The sequence below is a fragment of the Eptesicus fuscus genome, chromosome 1, assembly GCF_027574615.1.
Source record: "Eptesicus fuscus isolate TK198812 chromosome 1, DD_ASM_mEF_20220401, whole genome shotgun sequence".
NCBI classification, from domain to species: domain Eukaryota; kingdom Metazoa; phylum Chordata; class Mammalia; order Chiroptera; family Vespertilionidae; genus Eptesicus; species Eptesicus fuscus.
Genome location: NC_072473.1, coordinates 125,586,285 through 125,609,292, shown reverse-complemented (window position 1 = coordinate 125,609,292; position 23,008 = coordinate 125,586,285). Strand labels below are relative to the sequence as shown.

Below are 23,008 nucleotides of genomic sequence, written 5' to 3'. Positions count from 1 at the left end.
TATTTATAACCACATGGCTTACAAAGCTGAAAATATTTACCATTTGGCCCTTTACAAGAAAAGGTTGCCACCCCCAAGGCTAGACATTCTACTAGTTATACACTGAATGGCCAGATTATTATGATCTCTGAACACATAATAATCTGGCCACTCAGTGTGTGTGTGTGTGTGTGTGTGTGTGTGTGTGTGTGTGTGTGTGTGTGTGTGTGTGTATTGGAGGCCCAGTGCATGAATTTGTGCATGGGTGGGGTCCGGCCAGCCTGGCCAGGGGGAGGGGACATGGATGGTTGGCCGGCCTGCCTGCTGGTCGAACTCCTGGTCAAGGGGGGCAATTTGCATATTAGCCTTTTATTATATAGGATATACTCTGAGTGGCCAGATTATTATGCATTCAGAGATCATAATAATCTGGCAACTCAGTGTATGTAGAACTGGTCAAGTAGGGACATTGCAGAGCTCTGAATGCATGGATACAAAAACGATCATATTGGCGATGCCATCTGCATCCTTATCCTCCTCACTTGCTGCATTGCCCTCATCCCTACAAGAACTAGTTCAAGAGATGATGGACTCATGTACGGGCACATATCACTTTGCATTTTCACTCACTGACAAGTCACCAAACACTTCAATCCCCCAACTTTTTAAAAAAATGTCTCTGGCCTGGCCAGAGTGGCTCAGTTGGTTGAGTGTCATCCTGTGCACTGAAAGGTTGTAGGTTCGGTTCCCAGTCGGGGCATGTACGGAAGACAACCAATTGATGTTTTTGTTGCTCTCTCTCTTTCTGTTTCTGTTTCTCTCTCTCCCTCCCTCCCTCTCTCTAAGCATGTCCCTGGGTGAGGTTTAAAAAAAATGCCTGAGCCCAGCCGGCATGGCTCAGTGGTTGAGCATTGACCTATGAACCAGAAGATCACGGTTCGATTCCCGGTCAGGGCACATGCCCAGGTTGTGGGCTCCATCCCCAGTTTGGGTGTGCAGGAGGCAGCTGATCAATGATTCTTGCTCAGCATTAATGTTTATCTTTCTCTCTCTCCCTTCCTCTCTGAAATCAATAAAAATATATATATATTTTAAAATGTCTGAGGTGAAGCTATTCCATACAAAGCTGACAAATAGATGTCTAGGCCCATTTTTGGACACGCAAAACTGTCTGCACCCTTCACACACTTCATATAAACAAAACCAGTCGCACCTCCTCGGCTTTGCTTTTCACCTCTGTAGGTAAGTGGTTGCTCTTGCGGATCTTCAGCTGTTCCTTGGCCTTCTTCATGTCCTTCTCTACTCGTTGCCAGTCAATTTTGATGTAGCCAGTATGGTTTGCAATCTATTGTTTCAACAACAGCAAGAAATAAGAAATATAGGCTCGTTATTTCTTTTTGTCAGGAAAAATCACTGAAGTGCTTTATCGAAAACCCTTCTGACTCCATTTTTGGAGACATTTGCCATCCAGCACTTTGTATGACAATGATATTCACTGAACATCTACTCAGCATCCACCCTATGTACAAGGCCCTATGACTGGCACCAGAATTCAATAGATAGCTTTTCAATGACTCCTGGCAATTCTTTTACTTTATTTATACACTTACCCCTCTCTAAAAAGTTTTAAGTTAGAGCCCTGGCTGGTTTTGTTTCCGTGGTTAGAGTGAGAAATAGGTACTTTGTCCCCATGTTATAAATGAGAAAATAAAATGCAATTAGTAATTGATGAAGTCTGACTCAAAGGTCGCTGGCATTTCAAACAGTACATGTATACAAGTGCAAAGATTATTCCAGTGTAATATAGGCAGGGTTACATTACAGCTCCTCATACCACATCCCTAATGGGCAAGCGGGATTTCCAAACATCTAGGAATATTTCACATACAGACCTGAAGGAGAAAAAATCCTCCTCCCACAGCTGTTGCAGCCAACTTTCCAACCTTCTGGAATATGAAACCTGTGCACCTACAAGAACCAAACCACCAGGAGACAAGTCAACAGGCTGTTAAATACACAAAAACAGTTATGATATATATATAATGAAATATTAAAATTATTATATAATATATATCTGAAATATCATTTAGCCTTAAAAAATTGAGAAAATCTTACCATTTGCAACAACATGGATGGACCTACAGGGCATTATGCTAAGTGAAATAAGACGGAGAAAAACAAATACTGTATTATCTCATTTATACACTGAGTGGCCAGATTATTATGATCTCTGAACACATAATAATCTGGCCACTCGGTGCATGAATTCGTGCATGGGTGGGGTCTGGCCAGCCTGGCCAGGGGGAGGGGACATGGGCGGTTGGCCGGCCTGCCTGCTGGTTGAACTCCTGGTCGAGGGGACAATTTGCATATTAGCCTTTTATTATATAGGATATACACTGAGTGGCCAGATTATTATGCATTCAGAGATCATAATAATCTGGCCACTCAGTGTAAGTGGAATCCTAGAAAAAGATAGAGCCCCACCTGGTTTTGCTCAGTGGTTAGTGTCAGCCCACTGACTGAAGGGCCATGGGTTCGATTTCAGTCAAGGGCACATACCTGGGTTGCAGGCTTGATCCCTGCCCCAGTCAGAGCACATGGAGGAAGCAACCAATCAATGTGTCTCACATCAATGTTTCTCTTTCTGTGTCTCTCCCCTCTCTTTCACTCTCACTAAAAATTCAATGGGGTAGCCCTGGCCGGTTTGGCTCAGTGGATAGAGCATCGGCCCGCAGAACAAAGGGTGCCAGGTTTGATTCCAGTCAGGAGCACATGTCTGGGTTGCAGGCTCGGTCCAACATGCAGGAGGCAAACCATCAATGATTCCCTCTCATAATTGATGTTTCTCTATCTCCCTCACCCTTCCTCTCTGAAATAAATAAAAATATTTTTTTTAAAAAAAGAAAAAAAATCAATGGGGGAAAAATACCCTGGGGTGAGGATTAACAAAACAAAACAAAAAACAAAAAGAAAAAAGAAAAAGATAGAGAACAGGGGGAGGGATAATTGGAGGAAGATGGTCCAAAGATACTAACTTGTAGTTATAAGACAAATAAATACCAGTGATGTAAAGTACATGATTACTATAGTTAACACTGCTGTATGATAAATAGGAGAGTTATTAAGAGAGCAAATCCTAAGAGTTGTCATCACAAGGAGACTTTTTCTTCTTTTTTTATTGTATCTATATGAAATGATGGATGTTAACCAAACCTACTGTGGTAATCATTTCACAATATATGTAAATCAAGCCATCATGCTGTATGCCTTAAACTTACACAGTGATATATGTCAACTAGTGGCCCGGTGCACGAAATTCATGCACATTAAAAGGGAATTAATTAGAAGAAATATTTTAATATTGCTATTTGCCCTTTCTCTGTAATAGAAGTGTCAGAGATGAAAGAAAATTAGTAAAATGTATATGAAAATCTCCCTCCTGTCAGTCTGGGGTGCGCTGCAGGACCCAGAGTCAAGTCCCTGCCCACCACCCACACGCACATTGAAAACGCAGGAGACCCAGACCCGTCTGGCCCCACCCCCATTGGGTGAGACCCAGATCCATCTGGCCCCTCCCCCATCAAGCCCCTCCAGGTAGGGGCGCCGGGTGGGGGGACGCAGTCTCAAGTCCCCTGTCAAGCCCCGGCGGGAGGGGGCGTAGCCTCAGGTCCCCTGGCCCGGTGCTGAGGCGAGGGACATGGCCTGAGGTCCCCTGGCCTGGTGCTGAGGCGGGGGGCATGGCCCGAGGTCTCCTCGCCCAGAGCCGGGGCAGGGCTTGAGGTCCCCTGTCAAGCCCTGCCAGGCTGGGGGGCACGGCCTGAGGTCCCTCGTCAAGACCCACTGGGCGGGGGGTGCAGCCTGAGGTACCGTCAAGCCCCGGGGGTGGGAGGCGCCCAGCCCAGTTCCGGGGGCGCAGCCTGAGGTCTCCTGGCCTGGCACCGGGGTGGGGAGCACGGCATGAGGTGTCCCGGCCTGGCACTGGGGCGGGGTGTGTGGCCTGAGGTCTCCCATCAAGCCCCATTGGGCGAGGTGCGTGGCCTGAGGTCCCCCATCAAACCCCGTGGGGCGGGAGGCACGGCCTGAGGTTCCCCGTCAAGCCCAGCTCCCCCCCTGTGTCACGTCAGCGCTGAACGGAGACTCACACAGGCAGCGTGATGTTAGCCCTAGGGACAGAGGTCCCTGTCCCGTCCCCACCCACAGACTGGTCATGACTGGGACACCGTAATGGACAAATTAGCATATTACCCTTTATATGTATAGATTACTTCTCACTAAAACTGGGGGAAATGAGGATAGATGATAACAGTACCGATTTCAGAGTTGTGAGAAGGAAATGATTATATGGCATGTAGTAATTTGTGTAACCACTAAATCGCACTTTAATATGTTTTGATAAATGCTACACATTAAGTGATCTATTTCACAGAAGCCAACATGCTTTTATTGGCTAAAGGAGGTGATTCCTATCACCCTGACACTAAAGCATGTAAACCAAGACATCGGACATCTTTCACACCACTCACCATCCAGTGACACCTCCGATTAATAGCTGTGTTGCGACGCTGTACTTTTCAGCCGAGGGCCCAGTTTCTGGCCCGAACAGCTTGCGCCACCATGGCTGCTTCTTAGCATATTCTGCAAGGTCCAGTGACTCAAAATGCCCTACAAGGATGAAGATAGTGAATAAGAACATGGACACTTTTCCAATAAATTACTACCATTCCTAACTAGATTAAGAGATTTAAAAAGAGGTAGTTGGAATAAGAACCCCCCAATATTATTCTATTTTAAATAGTAAATTAGCTCTGAAATTCTGACTGGCAATTTCTGAAAATCCAACTGAAATAAAAAAATAATATTTGTCTTAGAGGAAAACAACCTAGATGATTTAGAGACCGTAACTCTAGTTTTTCCTCTCGTATTTAAAAACCATCAAAAAGCCCTAGCTGGTTTGGCTCAGTGGACAGAGCATCGGCCTGCGGACTGAAGGGTCCCGGGTTCAATTTCGGTCAAGGGCACATGCCCGGGTTTCGGGTTCGATCTCCAGTAGGGGGCGTGGAGGTGGTGGCCGATCAATTATTCTCTCTCATCATTGATGTTTCTATCTTTCTCTTCCTCTCTGAAATCAATAAAAATATATTTTTTAAAAAGACCACCAAAAAGACATAGGAAAAACTACTAGTAATACTTAATAATGCATTCTAAATGAAATGGATTTCTTTCATTTTCTTCTCCTTTTCAGGAGTAACTCAATAATATTCAATGGCCCACAAATTGCTAGATTCTGAGTATTATGTGGATCTCCAGTGATAATATGAGGTAATGTTTAATTGAGCTCTTACTAGTCACCAGGCAAGTGCTATGCAATAAGCATGTACATCTAATTAAACACATAGAACAAGGTACTATTTATTAACCCCATTTTATAATAAGAAATGGAAGCCCAGGCCTGGCTGGTGTAGCTCAGTGGGTGAGCATTGACCCATGAACCAGGAGGTCCCTGTTCAATTCCAGTCAGAGCACATGCCTAGGTTTCAGGCTCCATCCCCAATGGGGGGGGGGCGTGCAGGAGGCAGCCAGTCAATGATTCTCTCATCATTGATATTTCTATCACTCTCTCCCTTTCACTTCCTCTCTGAAATCAATAAAAAAAAATATTTAAAAAAAAAAAGAAATAGAAGCTCAGAAGTTAAGTGATTTGCCCAAGAAGGGAAATAGAGTTAATAACATGTCTAATCCTTTTCTCTGTGGGAAGATAATGTAGGAATAAATTTAATGAAAGATGCACAAGATCTCTACACTGTAAATAACAAAACACCACAGAGAAAATGAAGAATAACCTAAATTAATGGAGATATATTACTCTATGTTTTATAAGACAACTAGAGGCCCAGTGCACGAAATTCGTGCACAGGGTGCGGGGGTCTCCTCAGCCCAGCCTGCACCCTCTCCAATATGGGACCCCTTGGGAGATATCCAGTTGCTGGCTTAGGCCCAATCCCGCCTAAACCGGCAACTGGACATCCCTCTCACAATCCGGGACCACTGGCTCCTAACTGCTCACCTGCCTGCCGGCCTGATCGCCCCTAACTGTCCCTCCCTGCTGGCATGGTTGCCCCCAACTGCTCCTCCCGCTGGCCTGGTCGCCCCCAACTGCCCTCCTCTGCCAGCCCCGTCACCCCTCACCGCCCCCCCTGCCAGCCTGGTTGCCCCCAACTGCCTCCCCCACTGGCCTGGTTGCCCCTAACTGCCTACCCTGCCAGCCTGGTCGCCCCTAACTGCCTGCCCCGCTGGCCTGGTTGCCCATCACTGCCCGCCCTGCCGGCCTGGTCACCCCCAACTGCCCCCACTGCCGGCCTGGTCACCCCACACAGCCTGCTGTTTGGTCGTTACTGTTACTGTGACAGAGTTCCGGACAATTTGCATGTTCCTCTATTATTAGTATAGATAATTTTAAGATGTTCATTCTCTCTATACTGATCTATAGACTCAATGGAATCCCAATCAAAAAGCAGGTTTTTATCTAGCAACTAGAGGCCTGGTGCATGAATTCATGCACAAATTCGTGCATGGGTGGGGGTCCCTCTGGGTAGCCTGCAGGGATCAGGCCGAAACCCATGGTCCAAGGCTGCCTGCAGCTCCTACCTGCCACTCCCACTCATCCCAGCCCCACTGCACTTGCCACGGGCTCGATTGTCAGTAAGGGGGTGTGCAGGAGGCAGCCAATCAATGATTCTCTCTCATCACTGATGTTTCTCTCTCTCTCTTCCTCTCTGAAAGCAATCCTATATAAGAGGTGATATGTAAATTGACCATCACACCCTCGCACAAGATGGCCGCCCCCATGTGGTCACAAGATGGCCACCACAAGATGGCCAGCAGGGGAGGGCAGTTGTGGGCAATCAGGCCTGCAGGGGAGGGCAGTTAGGAGCGACCAGGCCAGTAGGGGAGGGAGTGAAGTTGAGGGGGACCAGGCCGGCAGGGGAGGGCAGTTGGGGTGACCAGGCTTGCAGGGGAGGGCAGTTGGGGATGACCAGGCCTGCAGGGGAGGGCAGTTGGGGTTGACCAGGCCAGCAGGGGAGGGCAGATGGGGGTGACCGACCGGGCCTGCAGGGGAGGGCAGTTGGGGGTGACCAGGCCGGCAGGGGAGGGCAGTTGGGGGCAACTGGGCCTGCAGGAGAGGGCTGTTGGGGGGGACTGGGCCTGCAGGGGAGGGCAGTTGGGGGCAACCAGGCCTGCAGGGGAGGGAAGTTGGGGGCGACCAGGCAGGCAGGGGAGGGGAGTTGGGGGTGACCGGGCTTGCAGGGGAGGGGAGTTGGGTGTGACCGGGCAGGCAGGGGAGGGGAGTTGGGGGTGACCGGGCTTGCAGGGGAGGGCAGTTGGGGGCGACCGGGCCTGCAGGGGAGGGCAGTTGGGGGTGACCGGGCTGGCAGGGAAGGGCAGTTGGGAGTGACCAGGCCTGCAGGGGAGAGAGGGGAGGGAGGGCAGTTGGGGTGGGCCAGGTCTGCAGTGGAGGGCAGTTGGGGCGACCAGGCCAGCAGGGGAGGGAAGTTGGGGGCGGCCAGGGCTACAAAGGAGGGCAGTTGAGGGCGACCAGGCCTGCAGGGGAGGGCAGTTGGGGGTGACCAGGCCTGCAGGGGAGGGCAGTTGAGGGTGACTGGGCCGGCAGGGGAGGGCAGTTGGGGCAACCAGGGCTGCAGGTAGGGCAGTTGGGGGCGACTGGGCCTGCAGGGGAGGGGAGTTGGGGGCAACCAGGCCTGCAGGGGAGGGCAGTTGGGGGCGACTGGGCCTGCAGGGGAGGGAGAGCAGTTGGGGGGGGGACCATGCCTTCAGGGGAGGGCAGTTAGGGGGAACCAGGCCAGCAGGGAAGGGCAGTTGGAGGTGGCCAGGCCGGTAGGGGAGGGCAGTTGGGGGTGACCAGGCTGACAGGGGAGGGCAGTTGGGGGCGACCAGGCTTGCAGGGAGGGCAGTTTGGGGTGACCAGGCCTGCAGGGGAGGGAGGGCAGTTGGGGGGGACCAGGCGAGCAGGGGAGGGAAGTTGGGGGCGGCCAGGGCTACAGAGGAGGGCAGTTGAGGGCGACCAGGCCTGCAGGGGAGGGCAGTTGAGGGCGACCAGGCGAGCAGGGGAGGGAAGTTGGGGGGGACCAGGCCTGCAGGGGAGAGCAGTTGAGGGTGACTGGGCCAGCAGGGGAGGGCAGTTGGGGCAACCAAGGCTGCAGGTAGGGCAGTTGGGGGCGACTGGGCCTGCAGGGGAGGGCAGTTGAGGGTGACTGGGCCGGCAGGGAAGGGCAGTTGGGGCAACCAGGGCTGCAGGTAGGGCAGTTGGGGGCAACCAGGCCTGCAGGGGAAGGCAGTTGGGGGCAACCAGGCCTGCAGGGGAGGGCAGTTGGGGGCGACTGGGCCTGCAGGGGAGGGAGAGTAGTTGGGGGGGACCATGCCTGCAGGGGAGGGCAGTTAGGGGGAACCAGGCCAGCAGGGAAGGGCAGTTGGGGGTGACCAGGCCGGTAGGGGAGGGCAGTTGGGGGTGACCAGGCCGGTAGGGGAGGGCAGTTGGGGGTGACCAGGCTGACAGGGGAGGGCAGTTGGGGGCGACCAGGCTTGCAGGGAGGGCAGTTTGGGGTGACCAGGCCTGCAGGGGAGGGAGGGCAGTTGGGGGGGACCAGGCGAGCAGGGGAGGGCAGTTGGAGGTGATTGGGCCAGCAGGGAAGCAGTTAGGCATCGATCAGGCTGGCAGAGGAGTGGTTTGGGGGTGATCCGGCTGGCAGGCAGAAGCAGTTAGGGGCAATCAGGCAGGCAAGCAGGCGAGCGTTTGGGAGCCAGCAGTCCCAGATTGTGAGAGGGATGTCCGACTGCCAGTTTAGGCCAGATTCCTAAACTGGCAGTTGGACATCCCCCAAGGGGTCCCAGATTGAAGAGGGTGCAGGCTGGGCTGAGGGACACCCCCCTCCCAGTGCACAAATTTCATGCACCAGGCCTTTACTAAAAATACATTTAAAGGAAAAAGAAAGAAGACATTACTGTCACAAAGTTCAAGGACTCCATAGTTTTCACTCTTTCCCTTGATTAAATATCACTGAAAATAAGAATGAGTTTTGAGTTTTGCTTTCATGTAATTTTACCAAGCCCCTTAGCTCAGCGTTATGTGGTTATTGCTATGATAAAGACTGAAATTCATGTCAACCTCAAAATTTCTGGTAATAATTTCCTAGGTGCAAATACTTGATCAACCTACACATTTGAAGTGAATAAGGGCAGACTTCTCTGCAGGAAAATAATAACATTGTGCATTGCAATCCCTTAGTCACCTATATTCAGTGGTATGTATATATATATATATATTTTTTATTATTATTATTGATTTTTTACAGAGGAAGGGAGAGGGATAGAGAGTTAGAAACATCGATGAGAGAGAATCATCGATCAGCTGCCTCCTGCACACCTCCTACTGGGGATGTGCCCGCAACCAAGGTACATGCCCTTGACCGGAATCGAACCTGGGACCCTTCAGTCCACAGGCCGACGCTCTATCCACTGAGCCAAACCGGTCAGGGCCAGTGGTATGTTTATAAATGTTTAACAACCAGTTTTGGGGGGAGGGCTGATTTGTAGTGTGTGCCCATTTCCTTGGTGTATTCACTCACTGTGAGTGTGACATCACTGAATTGTGACATCACTGAACACAGTTTGGGAAGAGATACAGTAAGTAGTGCAGCATATTGCTATTTCCATCACATAGATACATTAAGTGTAAAGAGCCTTAAGAGCATAAATAACAGTAAAACATGGCAAATAATAAAGTGATGTTTTGACTATTTTCACTCTTTGTTTTAACATAATTTATGTAATTTTTTAAATTGGTTTCAGAGAGGAAGGGAGAGGGAGAGAGAGAAACAATGATGAGAGAGAATTATTGATCAGCTGCCTCCTGCATGCCCCCGACCTGCAACCCAGGCAAGTGCCCTTGACGGGAATTGAACTGGGGACCCCTTCAGTCCACAGGCAGATGTTCTATCCACTGAGCCACACCAGCCAGGACATAATTTATGTAATTTTAAGTTTATATAATTGACTTTTTAAAATTTATCTTTAGCCTGGCTGGTGTGGCTCAGTGGTTGCGCATTGACCTATGAACCAGGAGGTAACCCTTGGATTCCCAGTCAGGGCACATGCCCGGGTTATGGGCTCCATCGCCAGTAGGGGGCGTGCAGGAGGCAGCCGATCAGTGATTCTCTCTCATTGATGTTTCTATCTCTTCCTCTCCCTTCCTCTCTGAAATCAATAAAAACTATTTTTATATTTGTTTAAAGTATTACAGATGCTGCGTCCATGGGTTATGCCTATAAATTCTGTTGTTAATCTCTTTCCACCCACCTCAACCTCCTTTCCCTGAGATTGTCTGTTCCACATGGCTCTGTTTAGTACTTGAATCTTGTAAGCAAGTACTGAATTGACTATAACTATGAAGCATTCAAAGTAGGGTAAGAGCATGATTTAAAGACGTGTTCCCCTGCGTATTATATTACTGGGATTGGGAATCTTCCTTTGACTATGCAGACTAAAGAAAAGACTATTTCAAAGTACCATCCCAAGGATACTACTCTTTAAAAACCATCAACAGCGCCGGGGAGGCGCCTTGCACACAGAAAAACACCTGCCAAGGGTTTGACATGTGCGTTCAAAGGGAGAAATAAGCCGCTTTAGTCTCAAAGTGCCAGACCTACCGAGAACAGGGATGGAACAGGACGGAATGTCTCAGGGCTTGGGTTTTGGGGGCGGCGCCGGAAGTCTGAGCCCAACAGGAGGCAACACCCCTGGCCGATCGGCCCCTGACTGGCGCCTGACCTTGGCCGGACCCTGGGAACGGCCTGGGACAGGGGCAAACCCCGGACGCCCACCCCGTCCCTGCGCTGTTAGGGCTCCCGAGGGAGCTCTGCCGGGCTATGGAGCCTCCCTCTTCCACAGCCCAGGAAGGTGGCTGCCGCGGCGCCGGCGGCGCGCGTGCTCGCTCTTACCTTGAGTGGACGCGGCCATTTCGGCGAGCTGGTCTCGCGATGACATGCGCGGCAGCTCGGCGCCAAACGACAAGGAGTGGCGCGCCGGCGTCGGCGTGAGCGGGTTTCCGGCACGTGGTTCAGATGTTTCCATGCCGGAGGCCTCAGCGGAAGAGGGCGGGCTGGGCCGCAGGCGGTGTCTCCCAGCCTCAGCGCGCAACTGCGTCACAAGGCTCCCGGGACGGCGTCATTAGCCCCGGGGCCCCGCCCAGCAGATGCGCCGCGCATGCGCAGAAAAGCCCCGCGCGCAGTTTCTCAGCGGTACTTTGGGAGCTCACATTGCAGGGAGTTCCATGGGGCCGTGAATGAAACCGGGTTCTTCCCTAGTAAAGATGATTTTACTAAAAATAAAGAAAACAGGCTTGTCCTGATTGCTTACGTAGCCATTGAGCAAATATTTATCAGTGCTACTATGATCCCGACGCTGATAAACAATCAGTAATAGAAGCGCTCAGAAAGAAAAGTGTTTCTGGTGGAACAGAGTTCGGAATCTGCAAGGGAAGACAGGTGGGTGGGAGGTGATCAACCAAAGACCTTGTAAGCATATATGCATAACCCATGAACACAGACAATAGGGTGCTGAAGGCCTGGGGGGGGGGGGGGGGGACGGGCCGCGGGCTGGAGGGGGTCAACGGGGCAAAAGGACATACACTTTCAACAATAAAGATACAAAATAAAGAAATTGGATTTAAAAATTGTAGCTTAAAAAAAGAAAAGAGATTCCTTGCCTTCAGTGCCTATGGAGCCCTTGAACTTTGTGGCAGGGCACATGCCCCCAGCTCACCCCTAAACTACTCTGTCACCCCATCTCAGTTAATGGCAACTTTACTGATCCAAAAACCTTGGTGTTATTCCGAACTCCTCTCAAACCCCACAAATCCAATTCATTAGCAACCCCCATAAACTCTCCCTTCACAGTGAATCTAGCCATTTCTCACTCCCCCAGTGCTAACATTTTAGCTCAGGTCACACCCAGTTAACAGGTTGACCTGTTCCTATTCTTGTCTCCCTAAAGTCTATTTTCTCCACCAGGACCAGAAAGATGAGTCTACTAGTAAAAGGTAATTGCTGTGAAAATGGTGAAGAGATTGAGGGAAAAAAAACACACAACTTCATGGACACAGGTAACAGTATGATGATTACCAGAGGTAAAGTGGGCTGGGGGGAGGGGACCTGGTCCTAGGGGCCTGCCTAGGGCCAGCCAGTTGTGTGTGGGTTCTTGATTTTGTACAGAAAATATTTCACAACATGAATCCAGGTGAATTTTAGAGGACGTTTATTAAAGCTGGGATAATGCCTGGCTGTTGTGGCACAATGGTTAAGCATCGACCAGTGAATCAGGAGGTCATGGGTAGATTTCTGGTCAGGGCATGAGCCCAGGTTGCTGGCTCCATACCCAGTCAGGGTGTGCAAGAGGCAGCCAGTCAATGATTCTCATTATTGATGTTTCTATCTCTCTCTCCCTCTCCCTTCCTCTCTGAAATCAATAAAAATATATATTTTTTAAAATGCTGGTGACAGTGAAACAAGGAAGGGCCTAGGATACTAGAAATACTAGGTGGGGAAATGAGCCTAGGCTGGGCTGCCTGGGTTCACTAAGGAGTTAGAAAAAAAGGGGTTTTGGGGACAAGCTTAGGGGGGTTGCCAGGACGAACTGCTGCTGTCCATTGCTACCCTGGTTGCAAACTTCCTGGGGTCCCTTAGAGTTTAGGAGATGCATGCCTGTGGAGGAAGAAGAGGAGGAGGAGGAGGAGAAAGGTACTGGGCGTGCTCCTGGGAGAGAGAGCTCAGGCTCGACCCTCCCTTTGAGGTGTAATAAAGGCTGGGGATTTAGGGAGATCCTAGGGGAGGATCTCAATAGAATATCCATCAGCTTTATGCTGATGTGATTTATTCTCTTAACTTCATCTGCCCTTGGGTGTGGTTGGCAAATGGCACTAATTGCCTACCACAGAAAGAGACTTGACTTTGGGCCAAGGGACCCCACTGGTACATGTCCACCAGGCCTCTAATATGCATATAAGATCTTTGGTTAATCTCTTCCTGCCCTCCCCCTACCCACTTCCCTCTGTTTCCATGCCTGTGCATTGAGCGCCTGCCTCCTGGTGATCAGTGCACGTCATAGCTACCAGTTGAACGGTCAGACGGTCGCTTAGGCTTTTATATACACTGAGTGGCCAGATTATTATGATCTCTGAACACATAATAATCTGGCCACTCAGTGTATATCCTATATAATAAAAGGCTAATATGCAAATTGTCCCCTCGACCAGGAGTTCGACCAGCAGGCAGGCGGCCAACCGCCCATGTACCCTCCCCCTGGCCAGGCTGACCGGACCCCACCCATGCATGAATTCATGCACCGGGCTTAGATTGGGTAGATTTGTGTGTGTGTATATATAGATTGTGTGTGTGTGTATATATATATAGATTTGTGTGTGTGTATATATATAGATTGTGTGTGTGTGTATATATATATAGATTTCTGGTCAGGGCACGAGCCCAGGTTGCTGGCTCCATACCCAGTCAGGGTGTGCAGGAGGCAGCCAGGCAATGATTCTCATCATGGATGTTTCTATCTCTCTCTCTCTATATATATATACACACACACACACACACACATATTTGCACGCGCGCGCGCACACACACACACACACACACACACATACACACACTGAGTGGCCAGATTATTATGCGTTCAGAGATCATAATAATCTGGCCACTCAATGAATATAGATGGTATAGAACAATGATTACCATTGGCTCTCCACATCTGAGGATCCCCAACCCCAGGAGGCAGAACCCATAGGTACGAAGGGTTGACTGTACTTTCTTTTGTGCACACTTATTTTGCCTTCTAACACAGTGAATAAGCTACTAATGTATTAGAAGTATTGCTTATTGTCTCTGAGCTGCTTTTATTTTTCACAGCTGTGCACCCAGTGCCTAGGACAGTGTCTGGCTAGGACAGATGGGTAGTTGCATAGCCTTAGGCAAACCATTTCATCTCTGTGCACCTCGATGCTTCATCTCTCTCTCCCTCTCCCTTCCTCTCTCTCTCAAAATCAATAAAAACATATTTTTATAAAATCCAAAAAATTATAAAGCAGATCCTGTCACTCCTTTGCAGAACCCTCCGCTGGCCTCTGACCTCACTCAGAGTAAGATCCTGGGTCTCTACCAGGGTGTAGTGCATCTACCGTGATCTGCATGTCCCTTCCTCCGACCTCCTTGGTCTCATCTCACTCTGGCTACTGACCTCCTTGCTCTCCCTTAAAATACAAAGCAAACTCTTGTGCCTAGAACTTGCCACTCGCCATTTCCTCTTCCTGAAACATCTTTCTTTGCAGTCGCATTGTGAGGATTAAATCAGATAATGTGTAAAGCAGCTGGCGGAGAATTTATCACCCTGTATTGTAACTATGGGGCTACGTTTCTGTCTCCCCCATTGGACTATGTCTCCCAGAAGGCGGGACCTGGATTTTATTCATCTCTGAGGCTTGGGGGTTAGGAGCATGACTTCTGGAATCAGATTACCTGGGTTTGAATGCTACCACTTATAAACTGGGCCACCATGGCCAAGTTGCCTAACCCCGTGGTTGGCAAACCGCGGCTCTTGAGCCACATGCGGCTCTTTGGCCCCCTTGAGTGTGGCTCTTCCACAAAATACCACGGCCTGGGTGAGTCTATTTTGAAGAAGTGGCGTTAGAAGAAGTTTAAGTTTAAAAAATTTGGCTCTCCAAAGAAATTTCAATCGTTGTCCTGTTGATATTTGGCTCTGTTGACTAATGAGTTTGCCGACCACTGGCCTAACCTCTCTATGCTTCAGTTTCATCACCTGTAAAATGAAGACAAGAATTACAGCTGCAGTCCGTGTGGCTCAGTGGTTGAGCGTCATCCTATGCACTGAGAGGTAACTTGTTCGATGCCTGGTCAGGGCACATACCCGGGTTGCGGGCTTGATCCCCATTGTGGGGTGTGCAGGAGGCAGCCAATCAATGTTTCTCTCTCATCTATGTTTCTATCTCTCTCTCCCTCTCTCTTCCTCTGTGAAATCAATAAGAATGTATTTTTAAAAGGAATAGCAGCTGCATTGGAAAGCACTTACAACAGTTCCTGGCATGTAGTACGGGCAGTTATTACCTCCGCATCCTGGTGCCTGGTAGAGAGAGGTACAGCACATTTTTATCAAAGGGCCTTCTTCTGGCTTGTTTCCAAGCTGGACAACATCTCGCCAATTGCTGCCAAACACATTCTTCCCCGGGCAGGACTGAACTCTCAGTGATAACATTTCTTATTGCAACCCTGGTCAAGTTTCTTCTTATTATCTCCTTTACTTTGAGGGCCTTGGGGAGGTCCTCACTCCCCCTAATGTACATTAACCCAATAGGGTCTCTGCTTTAACTAAGCATGGCAGGTTTCTGATGTAAGGCGATAGAGTATCCTACACCTGAGCCAAATGTAAGCAAACTTCAGAAGCCTCAAGTAACAACGATGCAAGATAACTAGACACATACATTTCTGGTGGTTATGAGTGCTATGTATAAAAACAAAGCCAGGTCCAGCCGGTATGGCTCAGTGCTTGAGTGTGGACCTATGAACCAGGAGGTCAAGGTTCCATTCCCAGTCAGGGCACATGCCCCGATTGTGGGCTTGATCCCCAGTGTGGGGCATGAAGGATGCAGCCGATCAATGATCCTCTCTCATCATTGATGTTTCTATCTCTCCCTCTTCCTTCCTCTCTGAAATCAATTATTTTGATTTTTTAAAATATTTTTTTGAAAAGTAAATAAAAAAGAAGCCAGGAGGGATATCAATAGTGCCAGTGTGGGTACAGAGCTTACCATGTAAAGTTGGTCCTTATTGGAGCTCATTGGGAAGGCAAGATTTGAGCCAAGACTTGAAGGAGATGTGGGAGTGGGAACCTGTGAGGATCTGGGGGGAAGGTGTTTCAGGAAGAGGAAATAGTGAGTGGCAAGTTCTAGGCACAAAAGTTTGCTTTGTATTTTAAGGAAGAGCAAGGAGCCGAAACCGGTTTGGCTCAGTGGATAGAGCGTCGGCCTGCGGACTCAAGGGTCCCAGGTTCGATTCCGGTCAAGGGCATGTACCTTGGTTGCGGGCACATCCCCAGTAGGGGGTGTGCAAGAGGCAGCTGATCGATGTTTCTCTCTCATCGATGTTTCTAACTCTCTATCCCTCTCTCTTCCTCTCTGTAAAAAGTCAATAAAATATATTAAAAAAAAAAAAAAGGAAGAGCAAGGAGGTCAGTAGCCAGAGTGAGATGAGACCACAGAGGTCAGAGGAAGGGACATGCAGATCATGGTAGATGCACTAGGCCCTGGTAGAGACCCAGGATCTTACTCCAAGTGAGGTCAGAGGCCAGCGGAGGATTCTGAGCAAAGGAATGACAGGATCCGCCTTACAGTTTTTTTTTTTTTTTTGTGTGTGTGTGTGTGTGTGTGTGTGTGTGTGTGTGTGTGTGTTTAAATATGTTTCTATTGATTTTGAGAGAGAGAGAGGAAGGGAGAGGGAGAGATAGAAACATCAACGATGAGAGAGAATCACTGATTGGCTGCCTCCTGCACACCCCACACTGGGGATCAAGCCCACAACCCGAGCATGTGCCTTGACCAGAAATCAAACTGGTGACCTCTTGGTTCATGGGTCGACACTCAACCACTGAGCCACACGGGCCAGGCCGCTTCATAGCTTTAAAAAGTCACTTAGGCCCTGACGGGTTTGGCTCAGTGGATAGAGCATCAGCCTGCGGACTGGAGGGTCCCGGGTTCAATTCCGATCAAGGGCATGTACCTTGGTTGCAGGCACATCCCCAGTGGGGGGTGTGCAGGAGGCAGCTGATCGATGTTTCTCTCTCATCGATGTTTCTAACTCTCTATCCCTCTCCCTCCCTCTCTGTAAAAAATCAATAAAATATATTTTAAAAAATAAAAGTAAATATGAAATAAAATAAAATAAAATAAAAACTCACCTAGTGGTGGCCGTGTGAGGGGCAAGGGGAGACGTAGGGAGGCTATTAGGATACTGGTTACTCTTGCTTATGCAAGTGGATTCCAGAATCTGTTGCTGCTACTAAGGAAGAGGGTCGGAGTCGGCTGGGAATATGACTACCTTGACCTCCCTCTCCCTCTCTTCCTTCCCTTAAAGGTTCTGATTAAAGCTGTATTCTCGTGCTCTTACTGCTCTCAGAGGTGAATGGGTTAAGCTTTAGCTCAGCCGCCCTTTTCCTAGTCAGTTCTTCCTGTGGTTGCTTCCCACTGCCCAAAAGGAAGCAGTTCTATCCCTTACTGCTCAGTGCTGCTGCTGCTGCTGTCACATCCAGCAGGTAACGCTCCCTAAAACCCTCTGCAGAAATTTTGGGACTTTTCACTACATCATAGAAGATTTGCCTTTTTTTTTTTTTTTTTTCTCCTGGGAGCCGAGGATGTTTTAGAGAAGAATTAATCTTTCGTTTCTCCAATGGAACATTTCCTAGCCGTAAGAGCCATGCAAATAGAGCTGGCCACCTGCTTCTTTCTGTGCCTTTTGCCGGTCAGCTTTAGTGCCACCAGAAGATACTACCTGGGCGCAGTGGAACTGTCCTGGGACTACATGCAAAGTGAACTGCTCAGTGAGCTCCGCGTGGATACAAGGTAAAGGCACATCCTGTAGCATTTGACCAGGGTTGTGGGGATATGACTGGTTGGAGGAAGGTGCAGACAACAGGTTAGAATGGCTGTGATACTAGTTAAGCCCTGAAAAAGCATTTCCAGGCAAGACACGCGTGCATCTGTGCTATTAGCGCAAATGCTAACTGCCTGTCCCTTTCATAGATCTGACCTATTCGTTGATATTTTTTAAACATTTTTTTTATAATTTTATTATTTTTTACAGAGAGGAAAGGAGAGGGAAAGAGAGTCAGAAACATCGATGAGAGAGAAACAGCAATCAGCTGCCTCCTGCACACCCCCCACTGGGGATGTGCCTGCAACCAAGGTACATGCCCTTGACCTGAATGGAACCCGGGACCCTTGAGTCGGCAGGCCGACGCTCTATCCACTGAGCCAAACTGGTCAGGGCTATTCGTTGATGTTTTGTTCCGTTTTGTCCCTTGGATCTTTTTTTTTTTTCATTTTAAGTTTGTAATGAAAGCTGTATATAATATTACTTTATTTCTGCATCTTCTCAATTGTTTTTTCCTTGTATTTGCCCTTTTTCTTTCCTACTTCGTGAGATTTGGCTTTACGTTCAAGGATCTTTTTGCAGCCTTTGTCCAGCTTTAGTCCAGTGATCACCGCCTTGCTGGGGTGAATGCCCCCATGAACAGTTGTACCATTAGCTTTCTCCCATTGCACTCATTCAATGTAGATGGCATATGTCTTCCTGTAAACCGGGGCTACTTTGCCAATTTGCTGCTCTTTGTAATGTCCTTGAACAACCTGAACTTCATCATGCTTTCGGATGGGCATGGGTCAAACATTGTACTTCTGTCTCAGCTCTTTGGAAAGAGGAGAAGACATAATCATCTTTTGAATGTGGGAAGGTGCATTGAAATGCCTTTTACAGTTCTTGCTCCGGTCAGAAGTCACAAAGGGATTGAACTTCATTTTGACCGCTGGCACTTCTAAGATGGCTGCCTGTCCATTGAGACTTCCTGTCACACTAGAGGCCCGGTGCATGGATTCATTCACTGGTGGGGTCCCTTGGCTTGGCCTGCGGAGATGGGGCCAAAAATAGCAGTTCAACATCCCCCGAGGGGTCCTGGATTGCAAGAGGGCATAGGCCAGTCCAAGGGACCCCACTGGTGCACGAATCCATGCACCGGGCCTCTAGTATGCATATAAGATCTTTGGTTAATCTCTTCCCGCCCTCCCACTTCCTCCCTTCCCTCTGAGATTCATCAGTCTGTTTCATGTTTCCATACCTGTGGTTTCCGCTCCTGCATTGAGCATCTGCCCCCTGGTGGTCAGTGTGCATCATAGCTATCGGCCAGTCAGCTGGTCACTTAGGCTTTTATATATATAGATTCTGCCACTCTGGAAACTAGAGGATGGAGAAAGGGCAAAGAGGCAAGGAGCATAAGAGAGAGAACATAGCTTCCAGAGAGAGAGAAGGAGAGCAATGAGATCCCATCAACATTACATACAAGTTTAGTCTCTGGTTGTATTGTGTGTGTGTGTGTGTGTGATGTGGTTTTGACCTCTTTGCCCAATTTTGGCGTAAGGATAGTATTAGCCATGAGTTCAGAAGCTTTTCATCTTTGGGGGATTCTGGTTCATTTTGGGAAAGTAGTACTAAATAACCTTTTCAATATTGCCTATGGTCATCAATTTATTCAGATTTTTCTACCTCTTCTTCAGGCAAATTTGGTTATATATATTTTCCTGGAAAGCAGTTATCGCTGTATTTGATAATGTATTGATATCAAGTTATATAATCATCTTGTGATATTGTTAAACTATTCTGTGTCTGTAGTTATATCTCTTTTTCATTTTTTTAAAATATATTTTTCATTGATTTCAAAGAGGAAGGGAGAGGGAGGAGAGATAGAAACATCAATGATGAGAGAGAATCATTGATCAGCTGCCTCCTGCACATGCTCCAACCAAGGATTGAACCCTCCACTTTTTTTTTTAGAACCATCAACCTTTTGGTGTACAGGACGATGCTCCAACCACCTGAGCCACCTGGCCAGGGCTTTGTAGTTATTTTTAAATTTAATTCATTTTTTTTAGATTTTGCCCTTATCAATGATCTCTTCTTAGTTTCTTTCAGTTTATTGTGCTGTATTTTTCTAATACCTGAGGAAAAGTGACATGTACTTTTCTCTTTTTTGTCCTTCTTTAAAATAGTGAAGGCTCTTAATGGTACATATTTTTCTCTGCGAACATCTTTTCCATATTCCATAGGTTGTGGTATGAAGAGTTTACTTTTCATTGTTTTCAGTATAGTTTATAATATCCTCTTTGATTTCATTTAGAAACATGATTTTAATTGAATTTTGTTTGCTTGTTATTTTTAATATTTAGCTCTATTTTGAGTATTCTATTAGTTTCCTACTGCTGTGTAACAAGTTACCTCAAACTTAGAAGCATGCGAGAACATCCATTTATTATCTCACAGTTTCAGTGGGCATGACTGGGTACTTTGCTCAGGGCCACACAAGGCCAAAATCAAGGTGTGGACAGGGCTGTGTTCCTTATTGGAGGCTCCGGGAGAGTTCACTTCCAGGCTTATTTAGAATTCAGTTCTTCCTCTCAATTTCCATGTAGTGTTCCCCCACCCCCACCCCCAATCTTCAAACTAACAAGAGTGCATTAAGTCTTTCTCATGCTTTGAATCTGTCTGACTTAAATTTCCACTACATCTCTCAGACCTTCTTTTCTGCCTCTCTCTTCCACTTTGTGGCCCTAGGTTTGGCTCAGTGGATAGAGCGTTGGCCCAAGGACTGAAGGGTCCCAGGTTCGATTCTGGTCAAAGGCCATGTACCTCAGTGACAAGCTCGATCCCCAGAGCTTGTCACTGAAGTACATGATTCTCTCTCATCATTGATGTTTCTTTCTCTCTGTCTCTCCCCTCCCTTTCACTCTCTCTAAAAATCAATGGAAACATATCCTCAGGTGAGGATTTACATACATACATACATACATACAAACAAACAAACAAAAAAGAACCTTTGTGATTGATTACCTTGGGCCTACCCAGATAACTCTCCCCTCTTAAGGTCAGCTAATTAGCAACCATAATTCCATATGTTGTTGGTTGTCGTTTTTGGCCAGGTAACATATTCATGGGCATAACAAAGGTCACGAGGGACAAAATTTTGCCTACCATGGGTATAACTTTCATACAATGAAGTGCACAGATTTGATTTTATTATTATTTTGTTGTTGTTAATCTTCACCCAAGGACATTTTTCATTGATTTTTAGAGAAACTGGAAGGGATGGGGAGAGACAGAGAAAGCAAAACATCAATGTGAGAGAGACACATCGATTGGTTGCCTCCCACACTCGCCCTGACTGGGGCAGGGATCAGCGTACATGCCCTTGACTGGAATCAAACCCGGGACCCTTCAGTCTGTGGGCCGAGGCTCTATCCACTAAACCAAACTGGGTAGGGCAAATGCACAGATTTTATTTTATTTTTTAAATGAGACTCATTCTCTTTTTTTAAAAAAAAATTTTTAAAATATATTTTTATTGATTTAAGAGAGGAAACGAGAGGGAGAGAGAGAGAGATGGAAACATCAGTGATAAGAGAGAATCATTGAGGTACTGGGGATCATGCCCAAAACCTGGGCATGTGCCCTCGACCAGAATCAAACCTGGGACCCTTCAGTCCGCAGTCTGACACTCTATCCCCTGAGTCAAACTGGCTAGATCAAAGGCACAGATTTTTAAATGTGCATTTTGGTAAGTTTTCACAAATGCATAGAAGTTACATAAGTACCACCCTAATCAACATATGAATATTTACATCAACCATTCTGCAACTTTTCATTGAGTTTCCTTCCCCTGATCAGGCCTCTAGCAATAAGCTGCTTTTTCTGGAATCACAGACTCATTTTTTACGTTTTAAGAGTTTTATATCAACAGAATCATAGTTTGCACTCTTTTTTTAAAAAAATATATTTTATTGATTTTTTACAGAGAGGAAGAGAGAGGGATAGAGAGTTAGAAACATCGATAAGAGAGAAACACCGATCAGCTACCTCTTGCACAACCCCTACTGGGGATGTGCCCGCAACCAAGGTACATGCCCTTGACCCGAATCGAACCTGGGACCTTTCAGTCTGCAGGCCGACGCTCTATCCACTGAGCCAAACCGGTTTGGGCATAGTTTGCACTCTTCAATGTCTGGCTTTTTAGCTTCAGCATCATGATTTGGAAATTCATCCAGGTTGATGCATGCAGCAGTTCTAGCCTTTTTATTGCTGATTACTGCTCCATTATGGGAACATATCATAATTTGCATATCCATTCACTGTCACCTGGACCTTTGGAATGTTTCCTGTTTGGGGACTAATATAAATAAATCTACTATGGACATTCCTGTACAAGTTTTTTGTGTGCACATCTGTTTTAATTTATTTTAGCTAAATATCTAGGAGTGAAATTGCCGGACCATATTGTAAATGCATGTTTCACTTTATAAGGGACTGCCAACAGATTCCCGGAATGGCAGTACCATTTTGTAGTCCCACCAACAATGCATGAAAGTGCCAATTTCCACACATCCTGGACAACATTTGATGTTGCCAGTATTTTTCATCATTTTAATCACTGTGTAGTAGTATTTCACTATATACATATGGTATGAGGAGGGGATATAAGTTCTTTGTATAGTTTATATAGCGGAAGTTGTGCACTGTTAATGACCTGGAAGTAGAGGCCCAGATGGTCGATAGCCTGGTATCCAACTGAATATTTAGCCACGTGTCCATTAATGTTGATATTGTTAAAAATTAATATTGAGATAATTGTACTTAATGCATTGTGCTTTGTTTTGTAGCTCCCCTCTACATGCAACATATTTTCATATTAGTCAGAAATGTGGCATAGTGAATAATAGTCTGAGTAAAAAATTGAATTGAATGGAGAAAAGGATTTATTTGTCATCTAGCTTTGTGTTGTGTAGGCAGTCACATGTACTTGCCAAGAAAAAATTGGTAGAATTTTTATTTTATTTTTTTTAAAGTTAGAATGGTAGTTATGTTGTTGTTGTTTTTCATTTTTTGTAATGTATTTTTATTTATTTCAGAGCGGAAGGGAGAGGGACAGAGAGATAGAAACATCAATGATGAGAGAGAATCATTGATCAGGCTGCCTCCTGCACGCCCCCTCCTGGGGATCGAGCCCGCAACCCAGGCATGTGTCCTTGACCAGAATCGAACCCGGGACCCTTCAGTCTGCAGGCCGACGCTCTATCCACTGAGCCAAACCAGCTCGGGCTAGATTTTTTTATTTTTATGATACC

General features: G+C 47.4%; 2 protein-coding genes and 1 pseudogene across 7 annotated transcripts in view; 1 reads left to right on the top strand and 2 right to left on the bottom strand.

Annotated features, from left to right (window-relative positions):
• The window catches only part of FUNDC2 (FUN14 domain containing 2), a 39,449-nt gene extending 28,248 nt beyond the window's left edge, over positions 1-11,201 (bottom strand). For 3 of the 4 annotated variants that reach the window (XR_008555504.1, XM_054713615.1, XM_054713621.1), the window contains exons 1-4: positions 10,995-11,201; positions 4,506-4,644; positions 1,872-1,947; positions 1,193-1,324 (exon numbers count right to left, since the gene is read on the bottom strand). Coding sequence is in view for 3 of the 4 variants with exons in the window: in XM_054713615.1 (XP_054569590.1) it covers positions 1,193-1,324; positions 1,872-1,947; positions 4,506-4,644; positions 10,995-11,127 (480 nt within the window). In the remaining variant the exon portion in view is untranslated. The remainder of the gene's footprint in view (positions 1-1,192; positions 1,325-1,871; positions 1,948-4,505; positions 4,645-10,994) is intronic. The other variant, XM_054713626.1, reaches the window with a different exon arrangement.
• Positions 11,202-17,456: 6,255 nt separating this feature from the next.
• Positions 17,457-23,008, top strand: part of F8 (coagulation factor VIII) — an 86,139-nt gene continuing 80,587 nt past the window's right edge. For all 3 annotated transcript variants that reach the window (XM_028136431.2, XM_054713568.1, XM_054713574.1), the window contains exon 1: positions 17,457-17,683. In XM_028136431.2, coding sequence (XP_027992232.2) covers positions 17,511-17,683 — 173 coding nt within the window. In that variant the 5' untranslated portion in view covers positions 17,457-17,510. The remainder of the gene's footprint in view (positions 17,684-23,008) is intronic.
• On the bottom strand, positions 18,200-18,661 carry LOC114229009 (60S ribosomal protein L26-like; annotated as a pseudogene).